The sequence below is a fragment of the Platichthys flesus genome, chromosome 14 (assembly GCF_949316205.1).
Source record: "Platichthys flesus chromosome 14, fPlaFle2.1, whole genome shotgun sequence".
Classification (NCBI taxonomy): domain Eukaryota; kingdom Metazoa; phylum Chordata; class Actinopteri; order Pleuronectiformes; family Pleuronectidae; genus Platichthys; species Platichthys flesus.
The window spans coordinates 13186332-13205665 of NC_084958.1; the positions used below are offsets into that span (position 1 = coordinate 13186332).

At 43.3% G+C, this 19334-nt stretch overlaps 1 protein-coding gene across 2 annotated transcripts in view; it reads right to left on the reverse strand.

The window, feature by feature from the left end:
• Positions 1-10924: 10924 nt before the first annotated feature.
• The window catches only part of LOC133968769 (ephrin type-B receptor 1-B), a 152982-nt gene continuing 144572 nt past the window's right edge, over positions 10925-19334 (reverse strand). For both annotated transcript variants that reach the window (XM_062404955.1, XM_062404954.1), the window contains exons 14-17: positions 17534-17727; positions 15909-16064; positions 13688-15153; positions 10925-11374 (exon numbers count right to left, since the gene is read on the reverse strand). In XM_062404955.1, coding sequence (XP_062260939.1) covers positions 15045-15153; positions 15909-16064; positions 17534-17727 — 459 coding nt within the window. In that variant the 3' untranslated portion in view covers positions 10925-11374; positions 13688-15044. The remainder of the gene's footprint in view (positions 11375-13687; positions 15154-15908; positions 16065-17533; positions 17728-19334) is intronic.

Consider the following 19334-nt stretch of genomic DNA (forward strand, 5'->3'; position numbering starts at 1 on the left):
GCAGACAGAGCAACCTGAGCGCAGCAGGGACTGAATTCAGAGAAATAGTTATTTTTATGTGCAAGGCTGGAACAGCGATTTGCTGTACGTGCCTAAGGCAAAAACAGAACGTTCCGATTAGGAGCATATAGCGTGTGCACCCTCAGCTGCACATAGTCACATATGATCCAGGAAAAAGCTTCATATTAAAGTTTCACGCACATACGCACACACACACACACACACACACACACACACACACTCTGAACATAGACATACATAGCCCTAATTCTGCCTCACGTCTGCCACGTGAGGTAATTGGTCTGACTCAGAGAGCCGCGTCCTTGGGTTGCAGATTGCTGGCTTATCTGTTCCTGATGAAAGATTCTCCTGCATAGACTCACAATCAGGACAGGCTTTTATACATACACAGAGAGGAACATGTGTGCACAAAATCTAAATCAAAGTTGTCCATGTACATACATTTTATAGCCCTTTTACTTCTTTTATTTTGGTGAATATTTGTGTTTGTCTGTTTTCAAGATTGCCCAGTCAGGCGTACCTCGGATTGTCTGTTTGATGTCCAGCACTCTGCAAGATTAAAAACAATCAACAACAAGAACGGCAGCAGGCACAACAACGGCTCCAGCATATGGCTATTAAACCTAAAAGGTGTCCATGCATCAAAAGGGAAACTAGATTTCTATCATTATTTTCAACACTATGTGGCTGCTTCAGAGGCTCATTTGAACAAATATCATTTTTTCCCGAAGACAGCAGATTGGGCCGTGTGATGGGTTGAGATTGGGGCGAGCGAATATGCTAATGGTGTGACAGAGAAGCAACGCGGCTCCATTCACGGGCTACACAAACATAGAAGGTGGAAAATAAGTACCGCTAATGGTTTCGCAATGTTGCAGAACAAAACAAAGATAAGGGTTGAGTCCAAGTCTGAGAAAACTGTCAAGTCAGTCGACAGCCACTGTGTCATGTTCAGCAAATTATCCTGGTAATATAGAGCTCGGCAAATGCATGAGATGAAAGTGTCCCATTCTGACTGTATCTGAGGGCAGGTCTCTCCTCTGCCGAACAATGCAGCCTCTTGTAATTTATGAGTCTGGGATTGTGCTGCGTGTGTTTCGGTGCCCTTTTATTGTTATAGTAAACCTCTTCTTTACTGTTGTCTAGACCAAACTCTAACCTAATCCTGGCCACCCACCCACTCTACATGTTGGCATTAGAAACAGTACTCTTGTCAATATAAAAAGCAAACTAATCCATTTCACATCTACATCTTCACTGGCCTCATGATCTGTGCTTTAAAAATGTCTGTTCGACTTTTAATGACATTAGAAGTGTGCTGTGATTTACAAAACAAGGTTTTCAATTCAGAAAACAGTCAGTCTATAGTTAACATACGGGCAACTTGTTAGTCTGTACGGGAAGAAACAGGAATGTTTGAAAACAATGACTTAGGTATCACAACCGCTTGCTGATTGGTTCTTTTTCATCAGAACGTGACTTTCACTGATCCAGGCTCTTATCATATGACCCCCTTCCGGTAGAAAACAACTGGCATTTGCCTCGGCCACCAGTGTCGAATGCAACTCATATTATTTATTTTAAGTGTTGCTGATAAATATGTCTTTGCTAACAGCTGTTGCGCAGTTAAATTCAGCATTTTACAATGAAACAGCTGCCGACATGCGTAATAGACGCAGATATGATGTGAGCTGTACCTGTGTACACCAGTATCCAAATGCCTTCACGTTAACACCAGAGCACTCATCTGCTGTGTACGTAGGTGGTCACATGATATGCGTTATCAGGTGCTTATACGGACTGGGATTAGAGCTGATACGGAGCCAAGTTGCTTCTGTGGACAGAGATCATTTTCGTTTGAGAACCCTGGGTGTAGCTTGAAATACCAATGTTCAGACTAAGAGAGGTTTTCATAATGATAGCAACCACAACCACCTCCGCAGTGTTTCCTGCAGGATATACTATCCCTTATTGTGCACTTTAGAATCCCACATCTCCCTGGTGTAATAAGTGACATGCCAGAGGTCAGCCCTTGAGTTATGATTATTGTGACCGCAGGGGAGTACGGGGTGTAGGATTTGGGGTGCAAGGCATGTCTCATTCACCCTTCAGCTGTCACAGATCCCCCCCCTGTGACCAGGCCTCTGCTGACTGACAGGTGGAAGTAATGACTTCAGTTCAGAGGTCATGAGTCAACATAAGCACACAGGCCCAGCACAGCTGCATGCAACCTTTGATATACAGACCATGCCTCCCACAGGACTTCTGTCAGTCAGTGAAACCTCTGCAGATGTCGTGCCTGCGCCGGCGAACCAGAGAATTAATAAGAACAGATTTTCTCTCCTGAAAAGCTATTCATATTTCTTTAATACCAAGGTTTATTAACAGCCTTTGTTGAGTGCAAAAATCATTTTCATTCCTCTCATTTAAAAAAAAGGAAAGATATTTTCAAATGACTTGCACATGATGAATTATAATTTTCCCATCGCATACATCAACTTGCATGTGCTGTTCACCTGCGCAGCGCCACAGGAGAGCAGAGCGGGAGTCTCGGGAACAAGATGGCGGAAGGACGTGTTGCTGGGAGCGGTGCTCATTATGGCACAGTGCATTCCAGAGAGGGAGAGATCAGCCTGGAGGCCCTCTGCAGCTGACAGCAGCTGCAATTCCCAGCCTTATGATGGTAGTGTTGGTGGTAGTGGTGGAGACGGTAAGTGGAGAGGACAGTAGAAGGGAAGGCAGAGTTGGGAATCGGATGGAGACGTCCGGAGAGACTGGGTTATCATTTGGAATTCCTCCTCTCCTTTCATCATTTTAGATAATGCCTCACATGTGGGTGTAGGGGGAATCGGGTGGTATCAAGAGGACGGGCTATGTGTTGGGAAGAGGAGGGATCTTGTTCTAGGTATAGACACAATTTCTGAATTGTATTGAAGTTTGGAAGGCGCCATCCCCCCAGTTCCCTCAGCCTTTTTGATCTTTGCCTTGTGACAAACACTGTTAGCACGAGGATCTGGTTTGGGACCAATTAAAGCCTTCACTCTTGATGACGGAATTTGTGAATGCACACGAGAATGGGAATATGGAATACGGAGAGGCGGTGGTCTAGTGGTAGAAACTTGGACTATGGGCAAAGAAGGTCTCTGGTTCGACTCCACGGAGAGACAACAAAAGACGAACCTGGATTGATCTGTCCAAAAATCCAAGAGTCTCCCTACCCTGTCTAGTGCCCCTGAGCAAGGCACCTTACTCCCCTAACATCTGCTCCCCGAGCGCCGTACATGGTCGCTCACTGCTCTGTGTGTCCTGCACCAGATGGGTTAAAAGCAGAGGTTAAATTTCCCTACCTGCATGAGTGTGCCTTTGCATGTCTGTGCATGTGTTTGGGACTATTAAATGGATCTTAATCTGAATCTTAATCGATCTAAACAATTGTTGAATAATTGACAAAGACGGGAATACGACGTTCTATTGAAACAACACGTTCCAATTTTCATGCAGTTTGATTAATTGTAACAACTCATATACCATATCTCAGCAGCTGACTACTGCAAACCCTGGATAAATGTGATGATAGCGCTAATTGTTGTATGGCCTGGCCTCAGGTTAAACTCTTTGAAAGACAAATACATACGGAGGAGTATAAGCTTCTACTATCTACTTTGAAAGTCATAACTGAAAAATAACACATAAATACATGAAGAATACGCAAACCTCACCTCGAAACTGAAGTCTCGCATACGGCACACGAGTCGATATTGCTTGTTGGACGTTCCAGAGTGAGATTTAGCTCGGAAAAATCCCTCATTTAAAACATTACATTTCATTTTAGCTGATGCTTTTAAAACAGAACTTGGCACTGGCATAATAGCGTAACTGCTGTGTTTTCATGGAAAACTAAATACAGTTTTAGCCGAGTGAAACTAAATGACTAAAAACTGCAATAAAGATGTTGTATCAGCTTAGTTAAATTCCCTTGTTTGCAAATGCCCCACAACGCATTTTTGACAGTTACCTGAGGATGTTTTTCGAAACTGTCATCGGAACCTCCCTACTAAGAGGGTGGGGCTTTTACGTGAGTATTAGTTGGTAAAATACTGGACAAGAGCACCAGCGTTATGGCAATAGATCAATTTTTCCGCTTCAATTTCTCCCACCCATCCATTTCTACTTTTCCGTCATCGTAATCCATCCTGTTTCTTTGGCATGAGTCTATAGGAAGGTGAAAGGCCTCTGTGAGCGTGTCAGAGGGAGCACCTGAGAGAGGACATTCAGATGGCTGCCTGTCTATAGCAATTACAGGAACCAAGACTGTGTGTCTGTTTTGGCTGTTAGCGTGCACTGCGGCTGTTGTGTCCCTCTCCACTGTCTTTAACAACCGATCGACTCTCCCCCGAGAGCCACTTACTCCGTCCTCCAGCCTCTTGAGTTACAGCTCACCCACACAACCACGCTCCCATCAGAGGAGACGCCATCTGGGCACACAAACACGCCCACGCAGGAGCGACCGAAACACACATGGAAGGACTCGAACAAAATTTGACACGTTTAATTGCAACCGTGAACATGGCAATGCATTTAGTACTGTATTGACCCTACGAGGTCAAAGACACCATCTCTGGCTTGTGCTCTCATGAGATGTGAATTCTTTTCCATACAACTTCTTCACAATAATCACAGCAAGCAGCAGATTCTAGTGGCATTTGTTAAGGGAAGTGGCTGAAATGACATGTTTTGCAACATCCTCGCGTCCCTTTCTTCTCTGTTGGCGGTTAACGCTGTTATGTGGCATGAGCTGTCCACCTGTCGGAGCCATTATTCAGCTGTCAGGGGATATTGATATGATATATATTTTTCACTGTTATCTTCTGCATTATAATACTTGTAATTTATGGTTGAAAGTTGAGGTATAACATGAAATTAGGAGATGGTGATGGAGAATGACTTGCGTAAAATGTCCACAACATCTGGAAACCCACGTTTTTTGTTGTGTTGTCAATAAGACTGTTGCTGCCAATAAAACCACAACGTCTGACGGGAGCTCTTTTCTTTGACATTTCCACCTGAGAACTTCAGCTTTAGCCCCAGCGTCTCTGGAAAGGACATTTCTGTTAAACTGATGCAATTCTTTCTTTATTGGGTGTTTTTTTTGGGGGGGGCCAATCAGAGGAAGGTTCTGAAAGTATCAATTTTATACGTCCCTTAGTCAGTATGCCCACAACAGTGAGTCATAAAGCTGAATGTGCTGTGTATTCCCTTTGGAGCTCTGAAAAAGTCATTTAACAGTGTCACATAAAGTATCCCCCCTTCACCACGTATAAATACATTAATACAGAGTGAAGTGCATCTATAGAACTTACTGTATCTCTAAGTGCTTTGAGCATCCACTAAGATGTTGGTTAAGAACAGTAATAGCTGCCATTAGCCAGTATTTCACTGCTCTATATAATTATGTGCCGTGCTCATACTCTCACAAGTCATTGTTGGAGTAGGGAAAAAGTGATGTCCTGTATTTTATGACAGCCTGAGCCTGGTTCAAATGAAACGTCTGTACTGTATCTGCATTGTGTAGGAGGGGCGGAGGCAACTTCTATCGGTCTTCCTTGAAACAAAAGGCTGAAGGGGACCTTGGAGGGAAATTTACATATCTTTAGCCCGACACCCTCATTAGTTAGAAGTCAGCATTGTCTGTTATCATCTTCCCTCTCGTGTCACCCTGCGAGGGCAGTCAAGTAAAGGGCATTGCGGAATTTCCCGAGCAAGGAAGCCACGGTTTACCGGCTGCACTTACCCAGAGCAAAGACATTAGAGGGTCCTTTAATAATACAACAATGTAGCAGGGTTTTCTTTTCCATTTGGAGCGTCAGATGTGATAAAACACGGGGACACGTCTCTTTACACATCGGGGAAGGAGACGTGGAAAGGGAAAGCTTGTAGCTTCTGGCATGGCACGCTGTGTGCACAGCTATATGGCCCGAAACACGGAGGGATGTCAGCGGTTCACGTGTACTTTGGCAGCCAAGGTTACGAGTTATAAAGTTGATATTGGAGAGAGAAGGGAGCAATGAGTGGGAAGTGTATGACCTTCATCACTCACCAGTCTGTCTCCCTCTGCTCTGCAAGCCACGAAGCAAAGGAGCCCTTTTGTGTGAACTCTCTAATTAGGGAAGACCTTGATGTGCGGATCTCGTCCATTGTTCCTCTTCATTTTGGTGGGAAAATATTTCATTGATTTTTTTTTGCAGCAATCGAAGGCGGGCGGAGCTGAAAGGGGCTCTGTGTGGGATTAGGCTCGGCGGGGGGGTTTCTGGGATGGGCGGGAGGCTTGTGAGACTGAGCTTTTTTGGTGTATGTTTGTATTTGTGTGTGTGTGAGAGTGTGTGAGCGAGCCAAAGGGCGGTAATGTCTCTCCGCGTAACTCCTAGCCCCCTCGCACCCCGTGAAAGAACCAATTACGACTGTGATCCTCGAGCCATCATAACTCACCTTTACCTCCAGCTCCCGTTGTTCAGTCCGTACCTGCTGCACGACTGCAGATTGTCTTTCTTCACACTTCGCTGTGATAAATGAAGCTCATTTACAAACATCTGGCAAGAACTTTGTTTATGTTCTCCCAAGCACAACTATGACGAAAGATGGCCTTATTCTCATAATCAAACAAAATCAAGCACTTGTCAGATGTCATCTTGGAAAACCCTTTGGATGCTGAGCTAGAGACCTGTCGCCGGTCGGCTGCTGTTGTTTGCCCAGTGGAGTTCATGCAGCAATCACCCGTTTCTGTCTCTTTCTCCCCCACTCTCTTTTTCCTGTCACTCTAGCCTGTCTCTAAATTACGCTTTACCCCTGCAGGTGCCGAAGTCTCTCTGAAATGATTATTCCTACCACACAGAAGATTGCTTTTGGTAATTATATGTATCATAATTAAAGTTGATGATCTCCTCCGAGACGTTAAATCTCATTTGATCCAGGTGCTGGATTTCCACTCCTATACACAAAAGGAGAAATGTCTTCTACTAGTAAGAGAGACACACTTTGAATCTCGCAGATGACATCTTGATTAAGCAGGGCCGCCTTTCCACATTTAGCAAATTCAGTGAGGTCCATCAATAACTTAATTACCGAACAAGTGAAATGCAAATTCTCCGTCATTATGGTGGAATGAACTGAGCGGGATTAGCTGTGTTGTTGCACAAAGGCCGAATTTAGCTTTCGAAGCAAGATGACGAAGCTCCACATGGGTAGAGTGCTTTAGGAGGCAGACACATGGTGTTTTACTCATTTACTGTTATTATTTTTTCATTATCTGCCGCCATAAGAAGCTGGGCTTTACACTCACAAGACCAAGCTTCAAAGATTAGACGTCTTTGATTCAGGTCTTTACCTCCAGGAGATCAGCCTCACTCCTTATCGGCTCGTATCCTTGTGTAAATAGTACCTTGAATTTGGCCTCAGACGACCTTCTTCATGGGTTAGCAGAGGTAAGGCTTAGGTCCTTCACAGCTTGGCAGCCCACGTGTTTGTTTGGCATCTTCCCCAGTTTATATTCTGTCATTCTGTTTCAACACAGGGTAATTTCTTTCAACAATCTATTGCATGTCCATCTAAACTGAAAGGAGACACCTCTTACTTCTGATTCACAAGATATCAACCCAATTTAGCCTCTATAAGGGATTCTTGACAGGCCTCAGGACCCTGTCACCATTATCAAAAGGAACAAGTGAGCCAAGGCTTGTCTCCTATTCCATCCGGTATCTTAAAGTGACAAAATGCAAGATTCAGTCTTGGCTTCTGTTGAGTTGCCCCTACAGCTGGGATGCATAATTCCTTGTCGTTGTGGTCTTAGCCTCCCAGTACACCCAGAGTTACACACGTACATTTGTTGACAAGCTGACAAAGAAGAAACCAGCAACTCCGAAAAAAACACATGTTGACTGATAAGGTGATTTGATTTCTGACAAATATGACGCTATCGCAGGAAGCAAGTGGTGGACTTTGTGTGTCAGATCACATAGAAGCTCTGGGCTAAACCTCTTTCAAATTGGGTTTACTGGGTTTTAGCTAAAGGTATAAAAACTGCCTAGTGTTGCTTGAAATATTCGACACAATGGAGCATTTTCCCTCTAATTTGTGACCGATCTTTATGCCACATTTATAGATTAAAATAGGCAGAATGGAGGAGCTCACCTCCGTCTATGCAGAACTTGTGAACCACAGTCTCCTGGAGCAGTTTGTGCTCTGGGCTTTCCCTAGGCCTCTAAGATCACTGTGAGTATGCAGACAGCTTACTGAGGCCATGCAGCAAGCAAGAGCCGAGATTAGATCGAGGCCTTAGACAATCTCACGGGAGGAATCACTGGAGATTGACAAGACTCCAGTCAGTTTGTTTTCTCAGTGTTTTGCAAAATAGATATTTAAAAAAAATGCTTGCACATGCACACAGGTACGGGGAGGATGCACACAGAGAGCACGGACAAAGATTTGAGAAATACCCTCTTGGTTTTTATCACTCCTATCTCTCCCTGCCAGGACTCACTCTATGCCTCTGCCACAGTCTTTGTGCCAGGGTTGCAAGTTCATTATTTTTTTTCACTCAGTATTCCCTCCAAGTTTTCCACTCGTACACTCTGATCTTCAGCACTAGATGTATTGCTTTTTCTCCACTTTCCCCCCCGCGCTCTGCAGGAGTTCCCTGCTGTGCACCAATCCCTTCCTCACAGGTGATTGCTCAGGGAATATTGATTAAGGTGAAGATTTGATGCTGAGAAGTCACTTTTCAAACTTCCTGTGACTTTAATGTGAAATAAAATGAGCGGACTCCACCGTCAGCGATAAACACCCTGTTACACATGAAGCTTACTTCTAAGAAAATGCTCTCCGCACTCGTCCGTGTCCTCCCGTCTTTGGCTATCTGTCAGTCTCATTTTGTCTGTCACATGCAGTTTCTGTCTCTCACAAATCAGCTTTCACTCCCAGTGTAATGTAGAACTCATTGTCAGGAGGGCAACATCCCTCTAATAGCTCTGATTAAAGTGACAAACAGGCCCAATTAAGATAGAGGTGCAGGAAGAGTATACTATAAAGAGCATTGCCATCTCAATGGTCATTACGTCTGTTTAACTATTAGCAAAAAGCCTCAATTAAAACCATCCACATGACCTTGAAGTGTCTCCTGAGCAATAATACATCTCCTGTGAAATGTGCTGTTTCTTGTCTTCAGCATTTCCTGATATAGACTCAGCTATTAAAAGACAAAAAAAGACAAAAAAATATGCTCATCTTTTTTAAAGGTAACAATAATAATCTCAAGTAATTACCAAAATCTGAACAATGAGGTCACCCTGTATACAGATCTACAGATAAGGTAATAATTTAACTGTTCAACTTCAATCTTTTGGCTTATCTGGAGATTTGTTTAAAATCTGCCAAATTGCCTCAGTGTTTACATAATTAGATACAGTAGAAACATGGAAATGTCATAACATGATAAATGTTTATGCTTTTGTTAAGGCACAGAGTTTTAACTATTTCAACTCTGCTTCTGTAAAATCTAATTTTGTCATTTTGGCCTGAGCCGATCTACATACTAAGTTGCCTAGATCTTGGCTGCCGTTGCTGTTTTAGTCAGAGGCACAAATGAAACCTTTGTTGTGGAAGTTTTGAACCAAAAATGCCAGCATGGTAAATTAATTTATCTACAAGTTACTATGGCTTTAATGACGAACTGGTTTTGTTAAGCTGCAGGTTTTAAAATCTGTTTTCTTTACAGTCTCTAGTGACAGTCATCTTTGGGTCCTTCTCGCTGAAATGCACATTGGGATTTGTAATTAATTCTCTCCTTGCACATTTCTTCTTCTGCACATCCCTGTACTGTCAGGTTTTGACAGCAAAAGCTGAAAATAAGAAAACAACTAATATTTTGAGAAGCAGTTCCCAATCTTTGTACTGAGGCTTCAAACCGAGGCAGTTTCACAGCAATAGAAGAGCCTCTACGGTTGAGTCACATGAAGTTATCTTTGGGATAATTAATCAAATTAATGAGACTTCTTCTTCTGGAACCAGAAGCTTTCGACCAGTGAGGCCAGTGATTTGCTGTTTTTCACCCTGGTGTTAATTTACTTTTAATCCAAAGTTACCCACATATTCATCAACACCATGTCAAAAGGTTTTTATGTGACAACTTCCTGTGTGACATCATTTCTTACACCCTCATTAAAGGCCAAAGTGACCTGAAACATGGTTATTTATCCTCCCCAACCAATGAAAAGACGGAAAATTGACTTTTTGGTGAATCATGTCCCTACAGAGTGCAGCCTCTCTGCTAACACGAGCTGCATGTTATCAATCAATTACAACTAATACGTAGTTATGGAGGAGCACTGTGTGTTGGATACATCCCCATATCGTATGACTCACCTCATTAACCATATCATTACTGTGCAACACACTTCTCAGTGTTCGAAGGGCTCTGAAAGTCCCTGGCAAACATAATATACGAGGCTCGTGTATTTGCACCGTATGTGTGTGTTGGTGTGTGTAAAAGTGTGTTTGAGACCCAGATAAGAGTGTTGATGGAAGGATAATTTCCTCTAGTTTGTCAAAATATTGTCAATTTTCCTAGAGTCATTTTTTTGTATTTGAGTGTAATCCGAGTGACGGCTCATTTATTAGTGGCTGATGGGCTTTAACATGTGCCGCCAGGCAGCCAGACCGGCACTGACAAAAAGCTGTTTATTTCCTATGAAATGCTATGAAACCAAGCATTGGGTGTCACATCGGTGCACAGCGCTGACAGCAGTGTCACTGGATAATAACCCTTCCTCTCTGCTTCTCGTGACTCATCATTAATGAAAACAGAATGATCACCCACGGAGTCAAACACACCATGAAGTGACTTCACTTGTTTTCCAAGGCCTTTATTGAGTGCATTTTAGTACAATAGTTCTCAGAAAGTTACAGCTTACAAACTCTTGACACATGTCACAATTTACAAGTGGTAGCTATACAAAAACGAAAAACAAAAAAAATAAAGCAGATGTTCACACATTTAAACAATGTACCTGTGCACACATTTATGTCTGTACACACTAATGCGCCTGCTACACACACACACACAATCTCATTCTCTCTCACAGACCTATACAAATAAACAAATTATGAAGTGTGCAGTCATATTCAGCTCCACTGCTTTGTACCATAGGGAGGTTGTGACTGGTTCTCTGGAAGGGTCCTGGTCTTCCTCTGAGTCAGCTGGCAACAGCAAATCTTCTGGGTGCCCAGTGTGTGTTTTGTGTGTGTGTGTGAATATGAAGTGTTGTGTCTGTGCTGTTTAATATGTGTGTAAGTCTCCCGCAGTCTGAAACAGGAGAAAAAAGACAGAACGCAGGTTGAGTTTTTCAGGACGTCATGTGGGATCATTTTCAGGTGAACACAGCTTCCGCCTGTCCGACCTATAAATGACAGGCGTGAAATCGGCTCGTTGGTCACTTCTCAGACAGTTACAGCTCCGTGAAACATTTAACAAGCTCTGTTCGTGTGCTTTGTATCACTGTGTGATGAATGGCCTCCGTACGAGACAGCTTTTCGGAGCGGGATGGCGGACCGCCCCTCCATTCATCAAGCTGGAGTGTCATTACAGTCAGATATTTAGATAGACAAACAGAGCAAATGGGGGAAAACTGAATTACACTGTTTCATAATGAATGTGTTCTATCATCTCATTCACAGGCTCTTGGGTTGCAAAGCAAATACACAAGACTGAGTTGAATGGAGGACTAATGCATTCAAATTGAATCACGGGTTGGGTGAAAAGGATTTATGCCAATCTCGAGGAGCTGTAGATTATGTTTAGGAATACTCAGTAAATCAATAACTTGGATAATTAAAAAGAAAAAGCCAATTGATGCTACCCACGAGACAATCCAGTGGCTTGATTACAGTATTTTGAATTAGCAAACCAAATAATTTAACTTTTAAATATAATGAAAGAGATGAAGCCTTAAAAAACTGACTGCGAAAGGGGAAGTGGCTGATTGACATCAATGAACTAACTGGAAACCAGGCACGAGAATAACATAATCAAGGTTTCCTCTGTGTGTGTGTGTCTGTCTCATCAGTCTCCCTCCCCGTGGATGATCAGATGCCTGTCAGACGGGGTCCCAGCAGATGTTTGACCACCGCCTGGGCCCACCAGAGCATGGAGCCAGCCATTTCTCAGGTCCGGCTCTGGCCCAAACCGAGGCCGGCTCTGGCCTAGGACAGCTTGGTTACACCCAGGATAAATGAGCTGGGGATCTGCCAGCCAGCTGGAGTAGCCGGAAGAGAGGGCAGACAGAGGAGGAGGAGGATGACTTGAGGGTGGTGAGTATACTTAATAATCTGCTAATGGGCCTGCCATCAATTTCTAAATTTGGATGCAAGGTGGCTGGAGCTGTCGTCACTCATGTCTGTTCGAAAAGGGCCAAAGGGATTACAGCAGGGTCACAGCTACAGCAAAGAATTGATGCGTCAATAGCTCATGATAATTGTCTGTGAGCTGAGAGACTTCCTCGGAGACCTCCTCTGACATACAGCCACGGTTGTATGTCAGAGAGTTTTGCCACGGGAACATTTAGGTCAGTTTGCTCTCAAATGTAACATTATTTAATGAACACTTGACATCACTTGATTTATTAGATATAACAACAATGCGTCTTTGCTTTCTCAAAGCCTCAGACTGAAGCAAGTGACCAGCAAGAGGGAAAACACAAATCACACAGCAAATTCAAACCCATCCATGGTCAATGCCGCTTGCTCTTTGAAGGTCCCGGGGGGGAGCTGGAGCCAATCCCAACCGACATTTGGCGAGAGGTGGGGTGCACCACGGACAGATTGCCAGCATATAGCAGGGCCAATATGCTGAGACCAACAACCATTCACACTAACACCTATGGTCAATTTAGCACATCCGATCAAGCTATCTCCTATTCAAGTCTTCGGACTGTGGGGGGGAACAACCAAAGAAAACCCACGCAGACACAGGGAGAGCATGCAAACTCCACTCAGAGACCCCCCGGCCGAGCTGGCATTGTAACTGGCAACGTTGTTGGTGTGAGGCAACAGTGCTAACCATCGCACCATCGTGACGCCCACCCTTCACAATGTTATTCTTTCCTTCTCGCAATTAGATCCTTACAAATGGATATACTTCCAAACACCAATATCTGCAGGATTCAAACATGCATGACATTGTCTGAGACACCGCGGCAGTTTACGCTCAACCTGCCCACCCATACGGCAGCGGGGTGTAGAGCTAGCATAGATTTACTCAGCAGTTTAGCAGCAGCAGTCTATTGGAGGCTGGCCTGTGAGCAGAGTGACCATGTGGGCTGTTTATGTCTGCGTGTTCACCGGGATGGCATCACACATCTGGTGACACACCTCAGCCCAGATGTTCATGTTCATTGTGTAGAGAAGTGATGCAGATTCTCTCCAGTTTCCCTTTGCCTTGATTAGCTGCTCGCCCACGCATTTCAAACTAGCACAAGATCTTGTTTTGGCTAAGATAGTTGCAGCACCCGGGTGGATGAAACACTTCGTTTTTTTTAAATAAAATCCACCACATACAGAGGGGTTTTCTTTATGTTGTGTATATATATTTTTTTTTCCTGTGTGATCAGCTGTTTCTTACCGTAGATTTGAGCCAGCCAGTGCTTGGACTTCCCTTCCCCTCTGGATGGTGCTGAACACTCCCGACAAAACACAACAACAGATCAAAAGGAAAAGAAAACATAAACCATATCTGTACAAGTAAGTGCTCACCAGCAAGAAACAGCATGTGTACACCCACATTTAACATGATCTCCAATAGATGGATATTTTGTCAATTATTTAAACGCCTACAGCAATTTCATATAGATCTACAATACCAATTAATCACCCATGATTCCGTTCTGTTAAGATTCAGTCAGGATTGTCCTCGTCCCCCTGGAACAGGGAGACCCACAAGCCAGTGTCCATTATACAGTCGTCCGGAGGGGAACCATGGCGCCTTGGGAAACTACACATTTCATGTGTCTAATCATAACAATCTAATCAACAAACATGTCTTTGCCAAAAATGCAAGCAGAGAGTTCTGTACATACATATTCATACATATCACCTTCAATATGAAGGTTAATTATGAAAGATATAATCATATTTAGCAAGAGATAAACATATTTATAATCTCTGAATCTGGGTGGGGCTGGCGAAGAAGTCCTTTGGCAAGGCCTTCCACCCAGGACTCCACAGGTAGTGTTAAAGTTAAAATACAAGTGGACGGCATCTTGCTATAGTGATAAAAACAAACAAACAAACAAACAGATGTTCGAAGACCGAAATATAACTAAGCTCTGAATTTGTCACCATTTCAGTCTTTCTAACAAGCAAAAGATGATATGAAAGTTGACGATGGTGCTCCTCTGTACATCCCTGTATTCTCCTCCCTCCTATTATTCCTACTGGTAATTGCTTTTTCTTATTTCTGGCCAGGTCAAGGCATCTTCATTGCACACATTGACGACAGTATGGAAATAAAGTCACAGGTCACACGTTGTTCCAAAGTGTCTCACGCTTCTGTTTACAATTTGAACACCTCCTAGTCCAGATAATATAGAAGTACAACAGCACTCAGTTCATCGTACAGTCTTAAATTGTGAGTGAGTCCCTGTGTTGATGTCTCGATTCTTGTCGTGTTATTTTGGTTCACAATGACATGAATGGCTGTTCATAACTACAGCAAGTGACATCTACCTTCCCGTCCGTGGACTAGTAGAGAAACAGTATCAAGTCTGGACCCTGAACTCCTGGTGTGGATTGCATGAAGTGTGATAGCTGTTAACCATATGATAGTGTAGACCCTGGTCTCCTGTTGTCATGGTAGTGAATTAGATTAAGACAATAGTCTCAACTCTGGCGCGTTCCGATGGATCGGGGGTCATTCGAGGGCTGCCATTGTTGTTGGTCCTGCGAATGCTGCCCGTCCCGTGGCACGGCGCCCCCTGTAGTCATGCCATGGTGATGGGCGCCTGGCTCATCTGCACCCTCATGGACTGGATATTACTGAGGATCTTCTTCTGGTGGCCAGCCAGGGTCACTCCTATTCTCAGCAGATCCCTATGGAGAGAAAGAGGCACAGAGACAGAACATTGAAGAGCAGGAATAGATTTTGAAGGGACAGATGAAGGGATTTCCATCATATTGAAGATGGATCACTTGAGTATGAGATGATTTCACTACCAAAAATTCCTGTAATGTTTACACTCTGAACATCCTTGTACTTTATATAAAAGCACAATTTCCAGATGGATATCTGGAATGAATGAAAACACAAATTGATAAAATGTATTCTCTCACTTGAGAGAGGAAATGCCACCATGCCCGAAGCATACTTTTTTAATAAAATATGTTAGAATGGTTTTACATTTTCGCACACATTTCCACTCCAAGCAACATTGTTAATTAAAATAAATGGAGAGCACCATTCGTGTCGATTGGTGCTACGAGTACTTTGAGAACAGCTTTCGTGACCCAACCTTTTAAAATACTCCACATAAGCAGCAGTGAATAAATATGCCTTTTAAAACATGTATTTAAAGCCTTTACGTTCAGAGCCATATTTTTGGCGAACTGCTCACTGCACAGTTGGAAATATTGGCACAGACACAACCCTGTTATTTTCCATAATGATGAGTCATATGTTAATGCATTACCCATACAGGCTCTACTTTGATGCTATCATTCAGAGACTGAGTCGCTGGTCACATTCATGCCAAAAATAAATGCACTTGATGTCATTTTATATGAGTGTGCCCATCAAGTGCCATATGGGTTTGGAAAATCTTCATTTGCACGCGAGCGGGTGAACTCACTCTGAGGTCATTTGAGCCACCAGCTGCAGGGAGGTAAAGCCTGAGTTGAGGAAGTTGTCTCTGTACTGGCTCATCTTTATGGCGGTGAGCCAGTCCTCGACTGAGCTAAAGGTGTTGAAGTCAGGTATGGATCTGTCCAACAGTGGCTGAGAAGGCCTGCAGGGGAGGGAGAGAGAGAGACACAGAGGGAGAGTGAGCGAGAGAAGAACAGGGGTAAGCGGAGATATAGTGCAGCTGCTTTGATGCAATATTAAGCAAGGGGGATTTATAGAGGAGGAGAGTAACTGTGGTTATGGTGGTTGTGTGGGTGTTGGTGTGAGAGGAAGAAAGTGAGCATGTGTGTGCATACAGTGTGAACACTGGCTTTGGAAAGTATTCTGACCTGATCAATAAAATGATATCGGTATTTAAACTTACAACGTCGTTTAAAGACATGACCTCTGGGTAAAATCGGAAGACTTAGCTACAGAGTTTCCCCAGAGTTTGCCTTTCAGACTATAGCATTAACTCCACGAGTAGATCACCTGATTTTCGCTACAGCAACGTGACACAGTTGTAAGCTGTTATCACCACAATCTCTCTTCACATCTTCGTCAGCGTCTTCTATGTGTATGTCAAACACTTTTTACAGAGAGATATAAATAAACTTATATATATGAGTAAGAGAAGAGATTCTTCTGTATAAAGGGTAGAAACCTTCATTCCTTGGTCTGAAAGCTAAGTGCTGCACCAAGCAGACACAACGACACCACTTATTACCTGGGCAATCCTATCCCCACAATGAAGTGTGCTGTGGTGATACTTCACGGTGTCAGATACTATGAAACTGGTAACAAAGAAACAGCAAACCGAGCTAAAGACAGATGGGACCGTGAAGAAAAGAAAAAAAAAACTGCTCCATTTCACAAACTCACATGAGGCTAAAAAGTTCACTTTGCAGCATGGCAGACGCCCAGAGAACACAGCCAAAACAAGTGGCTTCAGGACAAGTCTCTGAATGACCCTCAGTGGGCCGGCCAAAGCCTGAAAATTGAAATTGTAAATCTGTGGAGAAACCTGAAGCGTGCAGTCCGCATCCAATCTGGCCAAGCTTGAGAGGATATTTGACCGATGGTGAAAGAAATTGTCCAACACAAGGTGTGGAAAAACTGGCAAGAAGACTCCCGGTAAGATTCAAAACCAATCGGGGCCAATTGTCCCTCGACAAAATAACACTTTGGTACATGTGAGGTTTCTGTTAGTCTTCATTTCTCAAAAAAACAAATGTGTTTTTTGCTTTTGGGTTAAGAATAATTAGAATAAGAATAATGTGACACCACAATATGTGGAAAAAGTGAACTTCCCAAAGCCAATATTAGGGTGAGGGGGGGGGGGGGGACAGATAAGCAGAAAGGAAAAAATCACAGGGAAGAAAAAATGCATGTTTTATGCAAATCAGCACTAAAACATTCATGCATATTTAATGAGAGGATGAAAAAGTAAAGCGTGTGAATGCTGTCCTGTGTAAATACTGTTTGCACATATATATACAGTATACAGATGAAAGGCATACTTGTGTGTACCTAACTTGAACATGAATATGTAAGAAGTGTTGACAGAGGGTTCGTGTTTATGTCTTTACTCACACTGCAGGGATGTTGGCCACGGCTTTGAGGCTGGTGGGGTTACGGATCATCTTGTCCAGGGTGCTGACGATGTCGGTGAAGCGGGGTCGCACGTTGCGGTCCTTCTGCCAGCAGTCGAGCATCAGCTGGTGCAGGGCGCTGGGGCAGTCCATGGGCGGTGGCAGACGGTAGTCCTGCTCGATGGCATTAATCACCTAAGGGAGGAGGGGCGGAGTCATACAGTCATTACATTTAATAAGTGTCCCTGGTAGTGTGTTTCTATGGGCAAGCTGGTTGTCCAAGATTTACCTCGTCAAAAATGAAATAGTATTCTGACTGAGTTTAGTAACATTTATCATAATTGAGCATATCCACTTTGTTATCCTGACACACTCAGCCCTGCCGCCCCACCCCCACGCAGACACACACACTCCATTGGTCACTGGACTGACAGCATTCAAGGTGGTGCGCCCTGCCACTTGACTCCAGCCAATGACATGTTGCTCTTGGAGGAGGGAGCAGGGACAGAGAAGGACAGAGGGGAGGGTCCCTGTAGTAAAGTCACTGGCAGATTGCATAGGCCGACTGTCCATATGCACATTTTTAAAATGGGCTACAATTGCTTAAAAAAAGGTGATTGAATATCGCCTAGTGTCTCAACTTTGATATTTTGAAGGCCAGTGAGCATGTTGTTTCAGGTTACTTTTATTATCTTTTGCTTTAGCCTTTTCAAATTGAATCCCTTTGTTATAACGTCTACATCCCCGAATATAAAATCGGAGTATTAGTGGCTTCTCGTCCAGGGTGAAAGGGACTTAAATGTAAATGTGATATAAAAGCATTTAATTCAATATTCTTCACATTTCATGTTTTGTATTTCCAATACATGTTTTGTAATAAATATACCAACAAACCAGCAGTGCATAAAAACCCATTAACAACCGTGGTAGATGTAGATATACACTTATTATATTAAAATGACATGCTGTATAACACAATCTAGTATAACCACACCACCAAGCCTGCAAAGTTACAGAATAAAATCATTATAAAGTTAGAATTTATTAAAGGGCTGTTGTATAAGATTCCTTTTGGACTGTAAAGGCTTTTCTTCTTTTCTGGTTACTTTCTGATTTACTCATATTGGAAGAGATAATTTGAATCAGATGTGCATTCTTAGTCTTGATCAAAACTGGACCAAAATGTTAATGCTCTTTGAATAAACTGCTACGACTAAAACGAGCATAGCAGTTATGGTTTTATAGCAAGACTTAGACAAAAACTAAATCCAAAGAGAGACCCTTATAAAGACTGAATATATAGCATCAAAGTTATTTGACACTACACTACAGCTATAGATTGATTTACTGCACACTGTATTAACCCAGGTTTGACCTGTTCCTCTATATCCACACTGGTTATAGATATACGCCTTCTAAAAAATGCATAGTCCTGTGAGATAAAGGTGTGAATTTGAATGGAAAAGATACTATCATTAAAAATTAGAGGCTGCCCTATAGGTTGGCATCTCCACTTCAGAGTTGAATGCAACTCTGTGTGTTTGTGTTTTAAATTGTGCATGTGTGCGTGGACCGAGCAGCCGGACACGCTGAGTGGTGCCAGTCCTCCTCCCTGCATAAGTCCCAACAGGCAGTGTATGCTGCTGGCCCACTGAGGCAACATCTGCTGGGTTGGACGCTCCTTGTGGAGTAGGGTCCATAGAGGCCTGATGGCTGGCTAGTTGTCTCACGAGGGGAGCCTAGGGAGAAACCTCATACTATGGGACTATATCCAATGGTTGTGTGTGTGTTTGTGTGAGTCT